This window comes from Protomyctophum bolini, assembly GCF_963924005.1.
Source record: "Protomyctophum bolini genome assembly, chromosome: 13".
Taxonomy (NCBI): Eukaryota; Metazoa; Chordata; class Actinopteri; order Myctophiformes; family Myctophidae; genus Protomyctophum; species Protomyctophum bolini.
This window is the reverse complement of record NC_137874.1, coordinates 39784751-39803557: the sequence shown is the minus strand read 5'-3', so window position 1 is coordinate 39803557 and position 18807 is coordinate 39784751. Positions and strand designations below refer to the sequence as shown.

At 43.7% G+C, this 18807-nt stretch overlaps 4 protein-coding genes across 5 annotated transcripts in view; 3 read left to right on the top strand and 1 right to left on the bottom strand.

The window, feature by feature from the left end:
* The window catches only part of zbtb20 (zinc finger and BTB domain containing 20), a 480443-nt gene that overhangs the window by 145751 nt on the left and 315885 nt on the right, over nt 1-18807 (bottom strand). The window lies entirely within an intron of this gene.
* On the top strand, nt 716-2454 carry LOC308327383 (E3 ubiquitin-protein ligase TRIM35-like). Its single transcript, XM_080780770.1, has one exon. It carries the CDS (start codon nt 906-908, stop codon nt 2283-2285), a length of 1380 nt encoding a protein of 459 aa, XP_080636896.1. The 5' UTR covers nt 716-905; the 3' UTR covers nt 2286-2454.
* Nucleotides 9104-11098, top strand: LOC308327092 (E3 ubiquitin-protein ligase TRIM35-like). The gene has a single exon (XM_080780234.1). It carries the CDS (start codon nt 9333-9335, stop codon nt 10710-10712), a length of 1380 nt encoding a protein of 459 aa, XP_080636360.1. The 5' UTR covers nt 9104-9332; the 3' UTR covers nt 10713-11098.
* On the top strand, nt 16781-18383 carry LOC308327675 (E3 ubiquitin-protein ligase TRIM35-like; the record flags this gene model as incomplete). The annotated part of the gene is made up of 1 exon (XM_080781200.1): nt 16781-18383. The coding sequence occupies exon 1, from the start codon at nt 17010-17012 to the stop codon at nt 18381-18383; it is 1374 nt and encodes a 457-aa protein (XP_080637326.1). The 5' UTR covers nt 16781-17009.

The following is an 18807-nucleotide window of genomic DNA, read 5'->3' as shown; positions in this document are numbered from 1 at the left end:
AAACTATAGTCTTCCATCACAAATCATACAGGCAGAAATAAATAAATATTCCCCTGTGCCTTTTATCATATGGGCACACAACACCACACCAATGTCATCTCATGCATCACACACACAACGACAGAGAGGGGGAGGAGCTTGCATCCAAAATGTGAAATAAATAACACACATTTAGTCATTTGTATACGACACGGAACCCTTAACTGCTCATGAAGAGCAGGCAGGTGACTGGAGTATACTGTCTGTGTTTATGGTGTGTACTGTACAAGGGTTAATGAGATGCGGCGTACTGTACATTGTAAAACACTAACTTTCCCCATTCTGTTCACTCTCTTGTTCCCTATACGTATACGTCTATTTGTCTTGTCTAAACTTTATAATAGATAAAAGACTGTCCTGACTTTAATACAACCATTCAACCAATTCAGTATGTGTGGTGCACACTGAATCAGGCACACTGTGTGTGTGTGTGTGTGTGTGTGTGTGTGTGTGTGTGTGTGTGTGTGTGTGTGTGTGTGTGTGTGTGTGTGTGTGTGTGTGTGTGAGTGTGAGTGTGAGTGTGAGTGTGAGTGTGAGTGTGTGTGTGTGTGTGTGTGCGTGCGTGCGGGTGTGTGTGTGAGATAGAACCTGTGCAACAGGTCTGTCAAAGCTCCACCCCTCACCTGACTCATGTGAGACGGTAAGATTGCACTTTGGATCAAACGCACAACTTCCAGCGAGGAGGACAGACTGTCTTTCCATCCACAGCTACAGGAGGGAATAGTGACCCAGACCACTGGAACAACCTGCTGCTGACTCTGTCAACTGAATGGACTTTAACAAGAGCCTGCTCGATTCACTGCGAAAGTAAACTTCAGGGAACATTCTAGAAGACAAATTGTTTGTAGCTTTACTGAAAAGGCAAAATGGCTGCCAAGGTGTGTCTTTCGGAAGAGGACTTTTCCTGTCCTGTGTGTCACGACATCTTTAAAGATCCCGTTGTGCTGTCCTGTAGCCACAGCTTCTGTAAAGCCTGTCTGCAGGACTGGTGGCGAGAGAAGACAATAAAGGAGTGTCCAGTTTGTAAGGCAATATCTTCGACGGATCGTCCACCTCGTAACCTGGCTCTGAAGAACCTGTGTGAGGCCTTCACACAGGAGAGACATCAGAGAACGTCAGCAGGCTCTGAGGATCTCTGCAGTCTGCATGCTGAGAAACTCAAACTGTTCTGTCTGGAATGTCAACAGCCAGTGTGTCTTGTGTGTCGAGATTCTAAAAATCACACCGGCCACAGAATCAGGCCCGTCGATGAAGCTGCTCTGGATCACAAGGAGGAGGTCCAGAAATCACTGAAGCCTTTACAGGACAAACTGGAGGTCTTTAATAAAACTAAAACAAACTACGATCAAACAGCAGAACACATTACGTTCCAGACCCGACACACAGAGACGCAGATGAAGGAACAGTTTAAGAAGCTTCATCAGTTTCTACATGATGAAGAGGAGGCCAGGATCACCGAACTGAGGGAGGAAGAGCAGCAGAAGAGTCAGATGATGAAGAAGAAGATGGAGGGTCTGAACAGAGACATATCAACCATTTCACACACGATCAGAGCCATAGAGGAGGAGCTGAGAGCTGAACATGTCTCCTTCCTGCAGAACTACAAGACCACGATGGAGAGAGTCCAGCTCACACTGCAGGACCCACAGCCGGTCTCAGGAGCACTGATAGACGTGGCCAAACACCTGGGCAACCTGGCCTTCAGAGTCTGGGACAAGATGAAGGACATTGTCTCCTACACTCCTGTCATTCTGGACCCCAACACTGCCCATCCAGAATACACCCTGTCTGATGATCTGACCAGCGTGACATGGGGAGAGATACAGAAGCTCCCTGACAATCCAGAGAGATATGACCAGCTCTGCGTTGTCCTTGGTTCTGAGGGCTTTAACTCAGGGAGTCACAGCTGGGATGTTGAGGTTGGAGACAATACACGCTGGAATGTAGGTGTGTTATCAGAGTCCCTTCAGAGGAAGGGGTACACATGGGGTCAACGGTGGTTAATATACTTATTTGCAGATAAATACACTGCATACTCCTCAGGGCCATCCAGTGTTCTCTCATTGAAGCAGAAGCCTCAGAGGATCAGAGTCCAACTGGACTGGAATGAAGGAAAGCTGTCATTCTGTGATCCTGATACTAACACACACATACACACCTTCACACACAGGTTCACTGACACACTCTTTCCATACATTCGCACTGGTCCTGGTGCTACTCTGAAGATCTTACCTAGATCTGTCTAACTCTGGACATGATGATGATGATGATGATGAAGACAAAGACGATAATTATATGATGATGATAAATGATAGATTGATGGAGCATCTTGATCAATCAATAATGGTAATAATGTTAACATTAATCCATTTTGGGCGGGAACCCCTTTTGGTGTTAGCATTATGTTATGCTTTAGCTATTGAAAAATAGCAGATCTACAAGCTCATAGCGTGCCACCGAGTGGCGCGCTACGAGCTTGTAGGTCTGCTATTTTTGAAAAATCGTAGAAGACATTTATTTTAATCTGATCTCAGGTCGAAATGGGTTAATAACCTGATGATATTACTGACCATGTTAATGCCAATTGATGTTTGTTATAATATTGGGGTTTAGGTGTATAAATGAACCTGTTAAAGGGGAATACCACTCATTTTCAACATTTTACTATGTCATTAATATACCTTAGAGTTGTTGTGTGGAAATAAATCATTTCATCATCCATTAATGATCAAAATGTAATCATGTCTTTTACCATTCATGTAGTTCTACAACAAAGTTACGGCCATGACAGCAATGGTACAAAAATTGGTAAAAAAAAACAAAAACATGAACGATATATAATATTAATCATATTCAGGTTTTCGGCAAAGAATGAACTGGAACAGAGGAAAGCTGTCACTCTGTGATCCTGATACTCACACACACACACACACACACACACACACACACACACACACACACACACACACACACACACACACACACACACACACAGACACACATAGTTATACATGATGATGATGATGATGGAACTATCAACTGTATTAAATGTAATATTAATCAATTGATGGCTATTATTAGGCCTACTGTAAATTAAAACTAGAAATAATGTTGCGGGGTACTTATGTACGATATATGATACTTTTACTGTTCACTGTACTTTTTACGTTATTGTTTTATTTAGTGTGTAGAGAGGCATATGTACCTTCTCTGTTGAAATTACAGGTCTGAATGAAAGACATAATTATGTATAAGAATGATTTGGAAAATCAAATAAACATGATCTACCACACAACGTCGTTCAGTTGCATCAACATTGACTCCCACGTTTAAAACATTAAAAGTTATGACATTTTATATGACGCTGAGCACAGGTCAGCATGTTAAATATTACACCCGTTTTATGGAGTCTATTTCTGCCAGAGGTTTCTTCCAGTTAAAGCTGCACTACTATACAGTATGTAACTGTCCTTTTCTACCACACATTTTAACCTGCTTTCCTGCACAAGTGCTGACATTTCTCTTTTTTTATACCATTGAGCTAATAGAGCCGGCCTGCTTGCTCAGGGGATACGGTTAATTTAATCATGACAGGATTGATTCTGACTGGTCAGAATTAATGCCAGATCATGACCTTTGACACGACTTTAAATGTCTCAATAGAAGAACAGGGAGACAAAATACAAGCTATATAAGTTATATTGTATTTACATACATATTGTATACATTATTTTGCATTAACACACATACCATACAGATTGGACAAAATTACAGTTTATTCAGTAAAAATAAGTTACATAGTGCCTCTTTATGACTGCATGATATATTAACACATTCTCTGAGGTAGCAACCTATATTCTCCATACAACACATGCTTAGTATTAGAGGTGATATTCCTCTCTAACCTTAGGATGCTGTTATCATACGTGGATGTATAAAGTTTCTGAAGTTGTTGTTGTCCAACAATCTTTGAACAAAATGTTCAGTTGTTGCAGCAGTTGTGACTTTAGGGCTGCAGACGAACATCCATACCAGGTGGTACTACAGTACTGATTAATAACAGTAGTAAACAGTACAGTACATCCATACCAGGTGGTACTACAGTACTGAAGAACACATAATACTACTATAGTGTACTACTATTCATGGTATTAAATATGTTGATCTATTGAACCCAAAGTTGAATTGATTGTGAGTCACCTCCCCTCTCCCCTCTGCACTCTGCAGTGGCAGTCCTGTTGATTGGGAAGGTGTCATTAAGTTCTGCAGAGAGAGGAGGAGGAGGAGGGGTGTTTGATTCCAGAGCAATCTTATCTAAAAAGAGACTATAGTTTGTGTATGAATGGACGTCCTGGAAATTCATGTTTATGTTGGTTTGTTAAAACCTTCAGTAATGGCGTGTTAACTCATGGGCCTTGTGTTTGTGCTCATTGTGAGTTAACTGCTGTGATGTGATTTGGTACGTCTCACTCCCTATAAAAGGGACCCTGCAGGCTGCAGGTTATCAGAGTCAGTTAGACCGTGGTTGACACTAACAGGTAACAGCCTGCGTGAGAGCTGCCATAGGGCCCTTTGGGAAGGAATGCTGCGTTCACATGGGATCAGGGCAAACCAGGAGTAATGCTGCGTTCACATGTACATGGGAGGGGTCAGACACAATGTTCTAGGGGGTACCTAGGGTAGGTACCCTCACAAAAACATGCAGTAATCCTGGTCTCTAAACTGCCTCCCCCTGGCCAGCCGGGGCGCCTGATGGAGGGGAAAGGAACTGGTTGGAATAACGTGTTCCTTTCACACGCTACGTCCAACCAGGGAAACTCCCCCCTGTCAGGTGTAAAGGAGCAACTTGGACACTCAAGCATGAAGGAAGCATGAGTTAAGTCCGTTGCTCTCCCCAGGTTGGCGGAGGGTGTGTAGAGCCCAGGATCACAGTAGATGATTGACACAGGGGTGAAAAATGGGTTACAAAATCGTTGGATAAAAAATATATTAAAAAAAAGACACAATGTTCTTAACCTGTCCAATGGTGGCCTGCAGCTCAAAGATGACCTGGGGGGTGATCGGAGGTGTAGACAGACCCATGATCTTCCCTGCCATTTTGGCTAATCTAAGGATCTCAGATTTGTATTTTACAGTTAGGTTTCCAATCCAACTGGTGATACCATACGTTAGAATTGACTCTACTGTATACTAGCTCTATAGAAGATCAGCATTATGTTTCTACTCTATACTAGCTCTATAGAAGATCAGCATTATGTTTCTACTCTATACTAGCTCTATAGAAGATCAGCATTATGTTTCTACTACACCAACAACAAGTCTGAGCCTACGTAGAAGATGAAGGCGTTGGCGTTGCACACATACTTGTCACATGGGAGTGCCAGCTTATATCACAATCAATGTGTTCCGTGCCGTCCAGCAGGTTTTGCCGTTTGCCGTCTACCACTTGCCTGACTCCATGTGAACGCAGCATAAGGGTATATGGTCTGTTACAGCTTCTCGTCTGTGTAGCTGTTGTTCCATAGTGTTGTCTTGCCTGACTCCATGTGAACGCAGCATAAGGGTATATTATGGTCTGTTACAGCTTCTCGTCTGTGTAGCTGTTGTTCCATAGTGTTGTCTTGCCTGATTCCATGTGAACGCAGCATAAGGGTATATGGTCTGTTACAGCTTCTCGTCTGTGTAGCTGTTGTTCCATAGTGTGTTGTCCTCAAAGTGTGTTTCTGTTTGTACAACTGTTATTTTGGCCAATCTTGTTTTTTCCCCCGTCTTTGTCGAGGCTGCACGGTTGTATAGTGTGCACTGGACTGCTGGTGTTTGGAAAGGTGAATTAAACTCCCAAAAGGGCATTCTTGGACTCTTTGGCTGTCTTTTTGGAGCCTTGACCGTTCGGCCAACTATCACAGAGAGATCAGACGTTTTCCCGGAGAGCCAAACGAGTGGAAATAGCAGATCTACAAGCACACAAAATGAGTCGCTCCGCGCAGTGTTGTGAGCTTCTGGAGTGGCTATTTTCACAACATCCGTTTAATCCCAATTTTGTCCTACAATTTTATAAACGTCCTTACATTGCCCTGCACAATGTAGAGTTTGTTGAGCCCATTATCATTAGGTTTAAAAGCATCTGAAAATACAAATTACAGATCAAGTTGAGACCTTTTGTTGACGGCCCCTAAATTGCTCTGTTGCTGAATACCTATTATCCAATATGAAATGATCCTTACCGGCAGCCCTATTATTGACTGGCAGGACATTAAACCTGTTCAGTGACTGTACCTGTCTGTAGAGTTCTAAGCTGCATGTGTACTGTATGTTTTGACAGGATACAGGATGTACAGTATGGAGGATGGAGATGACTGGAGATGCCGCTGGAGGGCTCGTCCGAGGATCACTGTAGAGAGAGAGGGACTCTGTCTCTTTAACTGTTCCACAGTTTGACCCCTGACCCCATGGCCATCACCTGTCCTACACAACTGATGACGTGACAGTTTGACCCCTGACCCCATGGCCATCACCTGTCCTACACAACTGATGACGTCCAGTAGAAGACGGCTCAAGGTAGGAACGGTTTTCATATATATATATTTTGAGTGGTGCTAGCCACTCCTATGAACAGCTATGTGTGTCCATCCGGATGTCTGTCCCTGTGTTTCCTTTCTTTGCTGCTGCTGCTTGTTGTAAGCCGTGCCGTAGCCAGGCCTATACTAATGTGATTCAAGGTGTACTATTGCTGTTATTTTGGGACCCAATAACCGGGTGGCTGATGTTCAGTGACTGTGGCTGAAGTGAACGTACTGTGTGTATGACTGTACGTTGAGTTGTACCTGTTGAAGGCAGTGAGTTGTATAACAAGGAAGGAACATGCATGTTCACTTGGAATTGAAGATGATGAAGTGGATCTACAGTGTGTCTGTTGTGGCTGCCGCCTATTGGCCTGCCTGCCTGTCAAAAAAAGAAAGAAAAAAGGGTTTTTTTGTTTTTTTAAATCATGGCGGCCCCCTACGGTCGCGGCCCACCAGGAAAATGCCCGGTATGCCCGATGGCCAGTCCAGCCCTGGCGCCACGAAAGGCTCTGGTCAGGCTCTGTCAGTGTCTCATCTGTAGAGAAAGGCTCTGGTCAGGCTCTGTCAGTGTCTCATCTGTAGAGAAAGGCTCTGGTCAGGCTCTGTCAGTGTCTCATCTGTAGAGAAAGGCTCTGTCAGGCTCTGTCAGTGTCTCATCTGTAGAGAAAGGCTCTGGTCAGGCTCTGTCAGTGTCTCCTCTGTAGAGAAAGGCTCTGGTCAGGCTCTGTCAGTGTCTCCTCTGTAGAGAAAGGCTCTGGTCAGGCTCTGTCAGTGTCTCCTCTGTAGAGAAAGGCTCTGGTCAGGCTCTGTCAGTGTCTCCTCTGTAGAGAAAGGCTCTGGTCAGGCTCTGTCAGTGTCTCATCTGTAGAGAAAGGCTCTGGTCAGGCTCTGTCAGTGTCTCATCTGTAGAGAAAGGCTCTGGTCAGGCTCTGTCAGTGTCTCCTCTGTAGAGAAAGGCTCTGGTCAGGCTCTGTCAGTGTCTCCTCTGTAGAGTAAAGGCTCTGGTCAGGCTCTGTCAGTGTCTCATCTGTAGAGAAAGGCTCTGGTCAGGCTCTGTCAGTGTCTCCTCTGTAGAGAAAGGCTCTGGTCAGGCTCTGTCAGTGTCTCATCTGTAGAGAAAGGCTCTGTCAGGCTCTGTCAGTGTCTCATCTGTAGAGAAAGGCTCTGGTCAGGCTCTGTCAGTGTCTCATCTGTAGAGAAAGGCTCTGGTCAGGCTCTGTCAGTGTCTCATCTGTAGAGTTCTGAAAGGCTCTGGTCAGGCTCTGTCAGTGTCTCATCTGTAGAGTAAAGGCTCTGGTCAGGCTCTGTCAGTGTCTCATCTGTAGAGTTCCCAGCCTCTGCTGCAGCAGAGGCTAATGACACACCTGTCATTTGATTACTTAATCAGTCCACTTTTCACAGTCCGTTTGCTTCAGACACAGACAGATAAAACGGAATAAAACGGTTAAAAAGGATATTGCATACTAGGTTCCCAACTTGCATCGTTCCCCAAGTAGGCTAACTATACCTGCAGCAAGCCAGCAGTGTTGTTAAGCAGCCAAGTGCATTTAAGATTATTGCAAATAATTGCCATGGAAATACTACTATTACAAACTGTAAATCCTGTATGATGAAATGTGTACAGGTGCTTCCTTCTCCCAGGAGAAGGAAGGGGAAGTCTGCATTTGATTTCATCAACTAAAACCATGATAAAAAAAAAACATCGACTACCATTTTTATCACTGACAAAACTAAATAAAAGCTACATAAAAACTAAGTTATGATGACTAAAACTAAGACTAAATAAATGTACAATTTCGTCAACTGATATAAACTAAAGTCTTCCATCACAAATTACAGGCAGAAATAAATGAATATTTCCCTGTGCCTTTTATCATATGGGCACACAACACCACACCGATGTCATCTCATGCATCACACACACAACGACAGAGAGGGGGCGGAGCTTGCATCCAAAATGTGAAATAAATAACACACATTTAGTCATTTGTATACGACACGGAACCCTTAACTGCTCATGAAGAGCAGACAGGTGACTGGAATATACTGTCTGTGTTTATGGTGTGTACTGTACAAGGGTTAATGAGATGCGGCGTACTGTACATTGTTAAACACTAACTTTTCCCATTCTGTTCACTCTCTTGTTCCCTATACGTATACGTCTATTTGTCTTGTCTAAACTTTATAATAGATAAAAGACTGTCCTGACTTTAATACATACATTCAACCAATTCAGTATGTGTGGTGCACACTGAATCAGGCACACTGTGTGTGTGTGTGTGTGTGTGTGTGTGTGTGTGTGTGTGTGTGTGTGTGTGTGTGTGTGTGTGTGTGTGTGTGTGTGTGTGTGTGTGTGTGTGTGTGTGTGTGTGTGTGTGTGTGTGTGTGTGTGTGTGTGAGTGATAGAACCTGTGCAACAGGTATGTCAAAGCTCCACCCCTCACCTGACTCATGTGAGACGGTAAGATTGCACTTTGGATCAAACGCACAACTTCCAGCGAGGAGGACAGACTGTCTTTCCATCCACAGCTACAGGAGGGAATAGTGACCCAGACCACTGGAACAACCTGCTGCTGACTCTGTCAACTGAATGGACTTTAACAAGAGCCTGCTCGATTCACTGCGAAAGTAAACTTCAGGGAACATCCTAGAAGACAGAGTGTTACCACAACTGACTGGCTGGATTTCCTGTCTTGAGCAGAGTGTTTGTAGCTTTACTGAAAAGGCAAAATGGCTGCCAAGGTGTGTCTTTCGGAAGAGGACTTTTCCTGTCCTGTGTGTCACGACATCTTTAAAGATCCCATTGTGCTGTCCTGTAGCCACAGTTTCTGTAAAGCCTGTCTGCAGGACTGGTGGCGAGAGAAGACAATAAAGGAGTGTCCAGTTTGTAAGGCAATATCTTCGACGGATCGTCCACCTCGTAACCTGGCTCTGAAGAACCTGTGTGAGGCCTTCACACAGGAGAGACATCAGAGAACGTCAGCAGGCTCTGAGGATCTCTGCAGTCTGCATGCTGAGAAACTCAAACTGTTCTGTCTGGAATGTCAACAGCCAGTGTGTCTTGTGTGTCGAGATTCTAAAAAACACACCGGCCACAGAATCAGGCCCGTCGATGAAGCTGCTCTGGATCACAAGGAGGAGGTCCAGAAATCACTGAAGCCTTTACAGGACAAACTGGAGGTCTTTAATAAAACTAAAACAAACTACGATCAAACAGCAGAACACATTACGTTCCAGACCCGACACACAGAGACGCAGATGAAGGAACAGTTTAAGAAGCTTCATCAGTTTCTACATGATGAAGAGGAGGCCAGGATCACCGAACTGAGGGAGGAAGAGCAGCAGAAGAGTCAGATGATGAAGGAGAAGATGGAGGGTCTGAACAGAGACATATCAACCATTTCACACACGATCAGAGCCATAGAGGAGGAGCTGAGAGCTGAACACATCTCATTCCTGCAGAACTACAAGACCACGATGGAGAGAGTCCAGCTCACACTGCAGGACCCACAGCCGGTCTCGGGAGCACTGATAGACGTGGCCAAACACCTGGGCAACCTGGCCTTCAGAGTCTGGGACAAGATGAAGGACATTGTCTCCTACACTCCTGTCATTCTGGACCCCAACACTGCCCATCCAGTATACACCCTGTCTGATGATCTGACCAGCGTGACATGGGGAGAGATACAGAAGCTCCCTGACAATCCAGAGAGATTTGAACAGAAAGGCCATGTCCTTGGTTCTGAGGGCTTTAACTCAGGGAGTCACAGCTGGGATGTTGAGGTTGGAGACAATACAACCTGGTATGTAGGTGTGTTAGCAGAGTCCTACCAGAGGAAGGGAACCACAGGGGGTCCAATCTGGATAATATACTTACATGCAGGTACATACAGAGCATACTCCTCAGTGTCAAACACTGTTCTCTCATTGAAGCAGAAACCTCAGAGGATCAGAGTCCAACTGGACTGGAATGAAGGAAAGCTGTCATTCTGTGATCCTGATACTAACACACACATACACACCGTCACACACAGGTTCACTGACACACTCTTTCCATTTATTTCCACTGGTCCTGGTGGTACTCTGAAGATCTTACCTAGATCTGTCTAACTCTGGACATGATGATGATGATGATGATGATGAAGACAAAGACGATAATTATATGATGATGATAAATTATAGATTGATAGAGCATCTTGATCAATCAATAATGGTAATAATGTTAACATTAACCCATTTTGGGCGGGAACCCCTTTTGGTGTTAGCATTATGTTATGCTTTAGCTATTGAAAAATAGCAGATCTACAAGCTCATAGCGCGCCACCGAGTGGCGCGCTACGAGCTTGTAGGTCTGCTATTTTTGAAAAATCGTAGAAGACATTTTATTTTAATCTGATCTCAGGTCAAAATGGGTTAATAACCTGATGATATTACTGACCATGTTAATGCCAATTGATGTTGTTATAATATTGGGGTTTAGGTGTATAAATTAACCTGTTAAAGGGGAATACCACTCATTTTCAACATTTTACTATGTCATTAATATACCTTAGAGTTGTTGTGTGGAAATAAGTCCCCGAAAACTAAATGGAAACTAAATGTAAACTAAGCTACATGTATGATGACTAAAACTAACACTAAATATATTGACAATTTCGTCAACAAATAAAAAACTAAAGATCAAATACAAGTCCTTTTACACTTGGTTGCCTACTGGAAATACCAGATCTACAACTTGTAGATCTGCTGAATTGCCAAAGAACCAGGGTTACATTCCATAAAAAAAGGAATTGTTTTTGTGGTGATGCATGACATGATCAAAATGTAATCATGTCTTTTACCATTCATGTAGCTCTACAACAAAGTTACGGCCATGACAGCAATGGTACAAAAACTGGTAAAAAAAAAAAAAAAACATGAACGATATATAATATTAATCATATTCAGGTATTCGGTTTTCGGCAAAGAATTAACTGGAACAGAGGAAAGCTGATCCTGATACTAACACACACACACACACACACACACACACACACACACACACACACACACACACACACACACACACACACACACACACACACACACACACACACACACACACACACACGTAGTTAGACATGATGATGATGAAACTATCAACAGTATAAAATGTAATATTAATCAATTGATGGCTATTATTAGGCCTACTATAAATTAAAACTAGAAATAATGTTTCGGGGTACTTATGTACGATATATGATACTTTTACTGTTCACTGTACTTTTTTCGTTATTGTTTTATTTAGTGTGTAGAGAGGCATATGTACCTTCTCTGTTGAAATTACAGATCTGAATGAAAGACATAATTATGTATAAGAATGATTTGGGAAATCAAATAAACATGATCTACCACACAACGTCGTTCAGTTGCATCAACATTGACTCCCACGTTTAAAACATTAAAAGTTATGACATTTTATATGACGCTGAGCACAGGTCAGTATGTTAAATATTACACCCGTTTTATGGAGTCTATTTCTGCCAGAGGTTTCTTCCAGTTAAAGCTGCACTACTATACAGTATGTAACTGTCCTTTTCTACCACACATTTTAACCTGCTTTCCTGCACAAGTGCTGACATTTATTTTATTTTACCATTGAGCTAATAGAGCCGGCCTGCTTGCTCAGGGGATACGTTTAATTTAATCATGACAGGATTGATTCTGACTGGTCAGAATTAATGCCAGATCATGACCTTTGACACGACTTTAAATGTCTCAATAGAAGAACAGGGAGACAAAATACAAGCTATGTAAGTTATATTGTATTTACATACTCTATACCATACAAATTGTATACATTATTTTGCATTAACACACATACCATACAGATTGGACAAAATTACAGTTTATTCAGTAAAAATAAGTTACATACAGTAGTGCCTCTTTAAGACTGCATGATATATTAACACATTCTCTGAGGTAGCAACCTATATTCTCCATACAACACATGCTTAGTATTAGAGGTGACATTCCTCTCTAACCTTAGGATGCTGTTAGCATACGTGGATGTATAAAGTTTCTGAAGTTGTTGTTGTCCAACAATCTTTGAACAAAATGTTCAGTTGTTGCAGCAGTTGTGACTTTAGGGCTGCAGACGAACATCCATACCAGGTGGTACTACAGTACTGATTAATAACAGTAGTAAACAGTACAGTACATCCATACCAGGTGGTACTACAGTACTGATTAATAACAGTAGTAAACAGTACAGTACATCCATACCAGGTGGTACTACAGTACTGAAGAACACTCATATACTACTATAGTGTACTACTATTCATGGTATTAAATATGTTGATCTATTGAACCCAAAGTTGAATTGATTGTGAGTCACCTCCCCTCTCCCCTCTGCACTCTGCAGTGGCAGTCCTGTTGATTGGGAAGGTGCCCTTAAGTTCTGCAGAGAGAGGAGGAGGAGGAGGGGTGTTTGATTCCAGAGCAATCTTATTTAAAAAGAGACTATAGTTTGTGTATGAATGGACGTCCTGGAAATTCATGTTTAAGTTGTTTTGTTAAAACCTTCAGTAATGGCGTGTTAACTCATGGGCCTTGTGTTTGTGCTCATTGTGAGTTAACTGCTGTGATGTGATTTGGTACGTCTCACTCCCTATAAAAGGGACCCTGCAGGCTGCAGGTTATCAGAGTCAGTTAGACCGTGGTTGACACTAACGGGTAACAGCCTGCGTGAGAGCTGCCATAGGGCCCTTTGGGAAGGAATGCTGCGTTCACATGGGATCAGGACAAACCAGGAGTAATGCTGCGTTCACATGGGATCAGGGCAAACCAGGAGTAATGCTGCGTTCACATGGGATCAGGGCAAACCAGGAGTAATGCTGCGTTCACATGGGATCAGGGCAAACCAGGAGTAATGCTGCGTTCACATGGGATCAGGGCAAACCAGGAGTAATGCTGCGTTCACATGGGATCAGGGCAAACCAGGAGTCATTCTAGTGGACGAGAGCAGGACGGTAAACAGAACAGGCATCAAAGTTAAAATATGTCATCTTTTTAGACATTTGTAGACATATTTATATCTACAAGCACACAAAATGAGTCGCTCCGCGCAGTGTTGTGAGCTTCTAGAGCGGCTATTTTCACACCATCCGTTTAATCCCAATTTTGTCCCTACAATTTTATAAACGTCCTTACATTGCCCTGCACAATGTAGAGTTTGTTGAGCCCATTATCATTAGGTTTAAAAGCATCTGAAAATACAAATTACAGATCAAGTTGAGACCTTTTGTTGACGGCCCCTAAATTGCTCCGTTGCTGAATACCTATTATCCAATATGAAATGATCCTTACCGGCAGCCCTATTATTGACTGGCAGGACATTAAACCTGTCCAGTGACTGTACCTGTCTGTAGAGTTCTAAGCTGCATGTGTACTGTATGTTTTGACAGGATACAGGATGTACAGTATGGAGGATGGAGATGACTGGAGATGCCGCTGGAGGACTCGTCCGAGGATCACTGTAGAGAGAGATGGACTCTGTCTCTTTAACTGTTCCACAGTTTGACCCCTGACCCCATGGCCATCACCTGTCCTACACACCTGATGACGTCACAGTTTGACCCCTGACCCCATGGCCATCACCTGTCCTACACACCTGATGACGTCACAGTTTGACCCCTGACCCCATGGCCATCACCTGTCCTACACAACTGATGACGTCACAGTTTGACCCCTGACCCCATGGCCATCACCTGTCCTACACAACTGGTGACGTCCAGTAGAAGACGGCTCAAGGTAGGAACGGTTTTCATATATATATTTTTTGAGTGGTGCTAGCCACTCCTATGAACAGCTATGTGTGTCCATCCGTATGTCTGTCCCTGTGTTTCCTTTCTTTGCTGCTGCTGCTTGTTGTAAGCCGTGCCGTAGCCAGGCCTATACTCATGTGATTCAAGGTGTACTATTGCTGTTATTTTGGGACCCAATAACCGGGTGGCTGATGTTCAGTGACAGTGGCTGAAGTGAACGTACTGTGTGTATGACTGTACGTTGAGTTGTACCTGTTGAAGGCAGTGAGTTGTATAACAAGGAAGGAACATGCATGTTCACTTGGAATTGAAGATGATGAAGTGGATCTACAGTGTGTCTGTTGTGGCTGCCGCCTATTGGCCTGCCTGCCTGTCAAAAAAAGAAAGAAAAAAGGGTTTTTTTGGGGGGGTTTATTTTTAAATCATGGCGGCCCCCTACGGTCGCGGCCCACCAGGAAAATGCCCAGTTTGCCCGATGGCCAGTCAAGCCCTGGCGCCACGAAAGGCTCTGGTCAGGCTCTGTCAGTGTCTCATCTGTAGAGAAAGGCTCTGGTCAGGCTCTGTCAGTGTCTCCTCTGTAGAGTAAAGGCTCTGGTCAGGCTCTGTCAGTGTCTCCTCTGTAGAGTAAAGGCTCTGGTCAGGCTCTGTCAGTGTCTCCTCTGTAGAGTAAAGGCTCTGGTCAGGCTCTGTCAGTGTCTCCTCTGTAGAGTAAAGGCTCTGGTCAGGCTCTGTCAGTGTCTCATCTGTAGAGAAAGGCTCTGGTCAGGCTCTGTCAGTGTCTCATCTGTAGAGAAAGGCTCTGGTCAGGCTCTGTCAGTGTCTCATCTGTAGAGAAAGGCTCTGGTCAGGCTCTGTCAGTGTCTCATCTGTAGAGTTCTGAAAGGCTCTGGTCAGGCTCTGTCAGTGTCTCATCTGTAGAGTAAAGGCTCTGGTCAGGCTCTGTCAGTGTCTCATCTGTAGAGTTCTGAAAGGCTCTGGTCAGGCTCTGTCAGTGTCTCATCTGTAGAGAAAGGCTCTGGTCAGGCTCTGTCAGTGTCTCATCTGTAGAGAAAGGCTCTGGTCAGGCTCTGTCAGTGTCTCATCTGTAGAGTTCTGAAAGGCTCTGGTCAGGCTCTGTCAGTGTCTCCTCTGTAGAGAAAGGCTCTGGTCAGGCTCTGTCAGTGTCTCATCTGTAGAGAAAGGCTCTGGTCAGGCTCTGTCAGTGTCTCCTCTGTAGAGTAAAGGCTCTGGTCAGGCTCTGTCAGTGTCTCATCTGTAGAGTTCCCAGCATCTGCTGCAGCAGAGGCTAATGACACACCTGTCATTTGATTACTTAACCAGTCCACTTTTCACAGTCAGTTTGCTTCAGACACAGACAGATAAAACGGAATAAAACGGTTAAAAAGGATATTGCATACTAGGTTCCCAACTTGCATCGTTCCCAAGTAGACTAACTATATACCTGCAGCAAGCCAGCAGTGTTGTTAAGCAGCCAAGTACATTTAAGATTATTGCAAATAATTGCCATGGAAATACTACTATTACAAACTGTAAATCCTGTATGATTAAATGTGTACAGGTGCTTCCTTCTCCCAGGAGAAGGAAGGGGAAGTCTGCATTTGATTAATTCATCAACTAAAACCATGATTAAAAAAAAAACATCGACTACCATTTCTATCACTGACAAAACTAAATAAAAGCTACATAAAAACTAAGTTATGATGACTAAAACTAAGACTAAATAAATGTACAATTTCGTCAACTGATAAAAACTAGTCTTCCATCACAAATCATACAGGCAGAATTAAATGAATATTTCCCTGTGCCTTTTATCATATGGGCACACAACACCACACCAATGTCATCTCATGCATCACACACAAAACGACAGAGAGGGGGAGGAGCTTGCATCCAAAATGTGAAATAAATAACACACATTTAGTCATTTGTGTACGACACGGAACCCTTAACTGCTCATGAAGAGCAGGCAGGTGACTGGAATATACTGTCTGTGTTTATGATGTGTACTGTACAAGGGTTAATGAGATACGGCGTACTGTACATTGTAAAACACTAACTTTCCCCATTCTGTTCACTCTCTTGTTCCCTATACGTATACGTCTATTTGTCTTGTCTAAACTTTATAATAGATAAAAGACTGTCCTGACTTTAATACATACATTCAACCAATTCAGTATGTGTGGTGCACACTGAATCAGGCACACTGTGTGTGTGTGTGTGTGTGTGTGTGTGTGTGTGTGTGTGTGTGTGTGTGTGTGTGTGTGTGTGAGAGAGATAGAACCTGTGCAACAGGTCTGTCAAAGCTCCACCCCTCACCTGACTCATGTGAGACGGTAAGATTGCACTTTGGATCAAACGCACAACTTCCAGCGAGGAGGACAGACTGTCTTTCCATCCACAGCTACAGGAGGGAATAGTGACCCAGACCACTGGAACAACCTGCTGCTGACTCTGTCAACTGAATGGACTTTAACAAGAGCCTGCTCGATTCACTGCGAAAGTAAACTTCAGGGAACATCCTAGAAGACAGAGTGTTACCACAACTGACTGGCTGGATTTCCTGTCTTGAGCAGAGTGTTTGTAGCTTTACTGAAAAGGCAAAATGGCTGCCAAGGTGTGTCTTTCGGAAGAGGACTTTTCCTGTCCTGTGTGTCACGACATCTTTAAAGATCCTATTGTGCTGTCCTGTAGCCACAGTTTCTGTAAAGCCTGTCTGCAGGACTGGTGGCGAGAGAAGACAATAAAGGAGTGTCCAGTTTGTAAGGCAATATCTTCGACGGATCGTCCACCTCGTAACCTGGCTCTGAAGAACCTGTGTGAGGCCTTCACACAGGAGAGACATCAGAGAACGTCAGCAGGCTCTGAGGATCTCTGCAGTCTGCATGCTGAGAAACTCAAACTGTTCTGTCTGGAATGTCAACAGCCAGTGTGTCTTGTGTGTCGAGATTCTAAAAAACACACCGGCCACAGAATCAGGCCCGTCGATGAAGCTGCTCTGGATCACAAGGAGGAGGTCCAGAAATCACTGAAGCCTTTACAGGACAAACTGGAGGTCTTTAATAAAACTAAAACAAACTACGATCAAACAGCAGAACACATTACGTTCCAGACCCGACACACAGAGACGCAGATGAAGGAACAGTTTAAGAAGCTTCATCAGTTTCTACATGATGAAGAGGAGGCCAGGATCACCGAACTGAGGGAGGAAGAGCAGCAGAAGAGTCAGATGATGAAGAAGAAGATGGAGGGTCTGAACAGAGACATATCAACCATTTCACACACGATCAGAGCCATAGAGGAGGAGCTGAGAGCTGAACACATCTCATTCCTGCAGAACTACAAGACCACGATGGAGAGAGTCCAGCTCACACTGCAGGACCCACAGCCGGTCTCAGGAGCACTGATAGACGTGGCCAAACACCTGGGCAACCTGGCCTTCAGAGTCTGGGACAAGATGAAGGACATTGTCTCCTACACTCCTGTCATTCTGGACCCCAACACTGCCCATCCAGGATGCACCCTGTCTGATGATCTGACCAGCGTGACAGCGGGAGAGATACAGAAGCTCCCTGACAATCCAGAGAGATTTGACCAGCTCGGCTATGTCCTTGGTTCTGAGGGCTTTAACTCAGGGAGTCACAGCTGGGATGTTGAGGTTGGAGACGATACACACTGGGAATTAGGTGTGTTAGCAGAGTCCCTTCAGAGGAAGGGAACCACACGGGGTCAACTGTGGATAATATACTTATTTGCAGATAAATACACTGCATACTCCTCAGTGTCAAACACTCTCTCATTGAAGCAGAAGCCTCAGAGGATCAGAGTCCAACTGGACTGGAATGAAGGAAAGCTGTCATTCTGTGATCCTGATACTAACACACACATACACACCTTCACACACAGGTTCACTGACACACTCTTTCCATTCATTGGTGGTCCTGGTGGTACTCTGAAGATCTTACCTAGATCTGTCTAACTCTGGACAATGAATGATGATGATGATGATGATGATGAAGACAAAGACGATAATTATATGATGATGATAAATTATAGATTGAGCATCTTGATCAATCAATGATGGTAATGTTAACATTAACCCATTTTGGGCGGGAACCCCTTTTGGTATTAGCATTATGTTATGCTTTAGCTATTGAAAAATAGCAGATCTACAAGCTCATAGTGAGTGGTGCGCGCTACGAGCTTGTAGGTCTGCTTTTTTTGAAAAATCGTAGAAGACATTTTTTTTAATCTGATCTCAGGTCAAAATGGGTTAATAACCTGATGATATTACTGACCATGTTAATGCCAATTGATGTTATAATATTGGGGTTTAGGTGTATAAATTAACCTGTTAAAGGGGAATACCACTCATTTTCAACATTTTACTATGTCATTAATAT

Coding starts and splice junctions, on each gene's coding strand:
- LOC308327383 (XM_080780770.1), top strand. CDS start 906: ATGGCTGCCAAGGTGTGTCTTTCGGAAGAGGACTTTTCCTGTCCTGTG.
- LOC308327092 (XM_080780234.1), top strand. CDS start 9,333: ATGGCTGCCAAGGTGTGTCTTTCGGAAGAGGACTTTTCCTGTCCTGTG.